The sequence below is a fragment of the Hyperolius riggenbachi genome, chromosome 2 (assembly GCF_040937935.1).
Source record: "Hyperolius riggenbachi isolate aHypRig1 chromosome 2, aHypRig1.pri, whole genome shotgun sequence".
Lineage (NCBI taxonomy): Eukaryota > Metazoa > Chordata > Amphibia > Anura > Hyperoliidae > Hyperolius > Hyperolius riggenbachi.
In genome coordinates this window covers 545276806-545281945 of record NC_090647.1, presented here as the reverse complement: position 1 = coordinate 545281945, position 5140 = coordinate 545276806, and the positions used below count along the sequence as shown (strand labels likewise).

The 5140-nt window shown below is 41.9% G+C and overlaps 2 protein-coding genes across 2 annotated transcripts; one reads left to right on the top strand and one right to left on the bottom strand.

Moving 5' to 3' along the window:
• Positions 1-233: 233 nt before the first annotated feature.
• On the bottom strand, positions 234-4452 carry LOC137547326 (uncharacterized). Its single transcript, XM_068270796.1, has 3 exons — positions 4103-4452; positions 2690-2852; positions 234-2185 (listed from the first exon to the last, which is right to left on the bottom strand). The coding sequence occupies exons 1-3, from the start codon at positions 4386-4388 to the stop codon at positions 1372-1374; spliced, it is 1263 nt and encodes a 420-aa protein (XP_068126897.1). The 5' UTR covers positions 4389-4452; the 3' UTR covers positions 234-1371.
• Positions 265-4619, top strand: LOC137547327 (uncharacterized). Its single transcript, XM_068270797.1, has 3 exons — positions 265-667; positions 1201-1302; positions 2896-4619. The coding sequence occupies exons 1-3, from the start codon at positions 480-482 to the stop codon at positions 3746-3748; spliced, it is 1143 nt and encodes a 380-aa protein (XP_068126898.1). The 5' UTR covers positions 265-479; the 3' UTR covers positions 3749-4619.
• Positions 4620-5140: the final 521 nt, after the last annotated feature.

Below are 5140 nucleotides of genomic sequence, written 5' to 3'. Positions count from 1 at the left end.
CCTGTGCCTGGTAACTGCTTGCTGAGCACACAGCTCAACAGTCCGTGGAAAGGAGGCCTCAAACTTGGTCTTTGAGCACGCATAAATTTTCTCATGCAAAGTACTTCTTCTTCTTGCTGGACGGTTGAGGCACTAAGGCCTGGTGCACACCAAAAACCGCAAGCAGATCCGCAAAACGCTAGCGTTTTTCTGAACGCTTTGTCTGTTTTTTTAGCTGCGTTTTGCTAGCGTTTTGCGTTTTGCGGTGGCGTTTAGCATGCGTTTTTCTAGCGTTTTGCGTTTTGCGTTTTTTAAGGAAAAAGGTAGAAAGAGTTGAACCAAAGGCTAAAAATTAGATATATTGATGACATGTGGATCAAATGAAGGAATTAAAGTGCAAGTACCAATATAAAAAGGGAGTGGTCCTTCACAGCATTGTGGGTTAGTTGAGGAGAGGTGACATAGTGTTTGAGAGTGAGTTGTTTTTGTGGAGAGAGAAAATGTATCCTGATTTGCTATTACTAATATGTGTAGCAGCATATATGAGACGCAGGCCAAGGACACGGAGATACTGGGTGCATCCCATACTGCAACAGCGGCGCAGGAAGGGTCAATTTTGGACACTCTATCGTGACTTGAGGCAGCATCCAGACAAGTTCTTTGGCTACACCAGAATGTCTGTGGGCAGGTAAGAGTTGTTTTGTTTGTTCTGTACCATTTGGCATTCTTGTTATTTAAATAATGAATGTTGCAGTCATTGCTGAGCCTTATTTAACACTCTGTTGGACTCCAATGTACAAACCAACACACTCAGCAATCATGTATATGCATTAAAAGACTAAGATTACCATTATGCTTGTTCCTGGTGTGTTATGCATACACTGCCTAACACCTATTGCTTTTTTGGACTACCCAGTAACTACTATAGTATATAAGCATACATCATTTTTGAACAATAACCTAAGGTAATAACCCCACGTAACACACATTTATACCTATACCAATATCATGCACCTATGAACAGCAGAAACTCAGTAAAGACACTTGTTGTGGCCAGCGACATTATTTTATTTGTTTTTGGTAGTGGTTGCCCAAATAATTCTTTAGGCCATGTTGTCATGAAGGTATTTTTGCAAACATAGAATGTATATGTTCAAAAAAGAATGCTTTTATATCACAAACATCATCAACAAATTACATATACATCTGTATTTTTGACAGTTTTGATTGTCTACTGTCCAAATTGAAGGATGCCCTTCAAAGACAAGATACTAATTATCGCCGTGCAATCACTCCAACGGAGCGTCTCCTCATAACTTTGAGGTATGTGAAACTAACTTTAAAATATTAACATAAAATATAACGATTTACACTACCTATAAGGCCCACTTCCTACTCATGTTGTGCAAGATAATCAGACATGCTTCCAGTGTCATGAATGAAAGCTTGTGTAGCTGATTCTGAAGTAGTTTGTGGCTGGGTCTGAGCTGATAAATCAGTGTACACTGGAGTGTCTGATCTTTGATACCTATTAGCTTGCTCAAAACGCATAGGTCCTGTCATAGGATAATGTGGCTGCTGCCCATATGGCCGGGTTGCCATATGCATAGGTGGGTAACTAGGTGGGTCATACATACGGTGACTCTGGTAAGATGGTTGTGGGTATGAATGATACTGAGGAGTGGCATGAGGCATGTGTTGTTGAGTGACATAGTTGGAGCTATTTTCTTCTGCCTGGCTCTGAGTTTGCAAAAATGTGCCCAGGGTCTCAGATATGGCATGTCTGGCTGCCCATTGCTTATCTGGTGGCACTTTCTGTAACAATGGCACTAAACTTAGCAGATACTGGGTGCATGGCTCTTGTAATTGTTTGATTTCCTCCTCTCGCTTCTCCATATGATCCACAGCCTTTTCAATAGAAGTAATGAGCTTGTGATCATATTCAGCCCTGCTCATACCTCTTGCTATTCTCCTGCCTTGGGTTGATGCCCTCACACCTCTACTAGATCTGTGAGTTGTGCGTGGCCTAGTAGTTAGTGTACTGGGTTGTGTTTGATCAGCAGTTGTTGAGTCACTCTCATCCAGTGTAGCTGTGTCACCATCCTGTGGAGTTAAATCATCCACTTCCAGATCACTGCTAGTGTTGTGGCCTGCATCTATTTCCGCCTCCTCAGGATCAGGATCAGGTGGCAGGCTATCTTCAGTTCTAATGTAAAGAAGAAGAGAAGAATTGAGTACTGGTATAGAGGCCAGTGATGTAAAATAGAAAATGTCATTGATGTACATGTGTAACTGTACAACAATCATAGTTGCCTGTCTCTCCTGCATAAATGTTGTGTGTATTACTTTAAGGCACAGCCCCTGAGTCATCATGCAGATCACATGTTTGTAGTGAAGTATTAATGTATAATCTACACATGCTTGTTCGTGGTGTGTGATTCAGACACTACTGCAGCCAAATAGATCCACATGAGTGTAAGGCAACTGGTATTTGTCCACAAAATCTTACCAGATTCCTGACAGATAATCGCACTATAAATAGCTTAGTAAACAATCATATTAAGCAAAGGCCTACTGTAAAATGACCTGCAGTGAATCACATTGAGTCTATCACACTCCTGCAATGCATTGTGTGACTTGTATTTATATTACAGCTGTAGCGGATACTTTTTTCAGAAGTGTAATAGGTGTACATTTGCGCCATACTTACTCAGCCGACTCATGATGTTTTCTCATAAATTCCAGAATCCCACAGAATTTATATCTTGTTCTTTGGGAACTGCCACACCCACTTTTAGATTCTTGATATTGTTTCTCCAGCTCCTTTTTATAACTGTCTCGCACAGACTTCCATCTTTTGCGCAGGAGACCAACTTCGAACAAAAAACAAATAAACATTTCTGTATTACTTTTCAGATTTCTGGCAACAGGACATTCATATGCAGCTCTGCATTATCAGTTCCTGATGGGAAGATCTACTATCCGCTACCTGGTTTTGGACACATGCAAACTGATTTGGAAAACACTGCAGCCCGAATTTATGCCACCTCCTGATCTACCTATGTGGGAGGCTAATATTCAGCATTTCTGGGAAAAGCATCAATTCCCTAACTGCCTAGGAGCAGTGGATGGGAAACATGTCCGTATTGTTATGCCTGCAGCCACTGGCAGTGTGTATTACAATTATAAAAAATATTTCTCTCTTGTGCTCATGGCTGTGGTGGATCCGAATTTAAAATTTATATATGTGGATGTGGGTGCTTACGGCAGTTCACATGATTCTGCTGTTTTCCAACACAGCAGATTTGGCTTGAAACTCCTAACTGGCCAAATGACCTTACCAGCACCACGACCCTGGCCTGACACACAACATCCACCTTACCCGTGTGTGTTTGTGGCTGATGAGGCATTTGCTCTATCCGAGCATGTGATGCGGCCTTATGCCCAAAGAGATATGTCTCTGAAAAAAAAAGTGTTTAATCAGCGCCTTACCAAAGCCAGGCAAGTGGTGGAATGTGCTTTTGGCATACTTTCTAACAAATGGCGCATTTTTCATACTGCCCTAAAAATGCAACCACAGTATGCAATAGCAGTTGTGAAGGCCACATGTGTTTTACACAATTATGTAAGAACATTAGATGGCATGCACACAGAGGAGGAGGAGGAGATTCCACCCTGTGCTCTTCAAAATGTTGCCCCTTCTACCTTACGTGGGCCTATTTCTGCCATTCAAATGCGAGATAAACTCGCAGATTACTTTGTGCCATAACCGATAAGTATGTAAATATTACAGGTTGACATTTAATTTGATTACATTATGATCTTTACTTTACTATTAAAAAATAGGTCAACCTCTTTGTATGTGTTAATCTATGATCATGTTCTTTACTGTAATATCACAACCGCATGCAGAATACATGTGCATACATAGACACACATGTACGTGCTGTTCCGATTGAGAGATGCCTATACAGAGACACAGACTGCAAGAGAGACATGTGGTAATGACACTTAGGATTAGCTAATTAACCTTTCAGGGGAGGGGTCTTCACATATTGTCAGCACAGTGCCAAAAGAGTCAACCTAAAAGAGTTAACAACACATGTTTAACAAATACACTCACCTTTTGCTTCTTGAGTCTTTGGTGACAATTTTTCCCATTTTTCACCCAGGAACTCATGGGCAATGTTTCTCCAGATGTCATGCAGCCTTTGATGATCTTTGTGTCCAGGCAATGTCTTGTCATACAGCTCTGGACTATTCTGTATTTTAATTATTAAATTTTCTGTGGTAAACCACGTGCCAGACATCTTGCACAAACCTTCTCTGCAATCCCTCATGCAAAGCAGAACAACAGGAAGTACACTTTGACCTGGAAGAGCAGATTCTGACAAAAAACGCATCTGCATCCGCTTCCAAAAACGCTATACCAAGCGGTTTGACAGGCGGTTTGCGTTTTTCCTATACTTAACATTGAGGCAAAAACGCATCCGCAATCCAAAATCTGCTGCAGCCCGGGAGTATGCGTTTCTGCAAAACGCCTACCGCTCTGGTGTGCACCACCCCATTGAAATGCATTACCCTAGCAGATCCGCACCCGCAAGCAGATCGCAAACCGCAGCGGAAACGCTCCGGTGTGCACTAGGCCTTACTGAATTATATATATAGATGTCACTACAGGGCCTCTTTACTGCATTCTGCTATATGTCACTACAGGGCCTATTTACTGCATTCTGCTATATGTCACTACAGGGCCTCTTTACTGCATTCTACTATATGCCACTACAGGGCCTCTTTACTGCATTCTACTATATGTCACACTCACTACCGGTCCTCTTTACTGCATTCCACTATATGTCACTACAGGGCCTCTGTATTGCATTCTGCTATATGTCACTACAGGTCCTCTTTACTGCATTCTGCTATATGTCACTACAGGGCCTCTTTACTGCATTCTGCTATATGTCACTACAGGGCCTCTTTACTGCATTCTGCTATATGCCACTGCAGGGCCTCTTTACTGCATTCTGCTATATGCCACTGCAGGGCCTCTTTACTGCATTCTGCTATATGTCACCACAAGGCCTCTTTAATGCATTCTGCTATATGTCTCTATAGGGACCTCTTTACTGCATTCTGCTATATGTCACTACAGGACCTC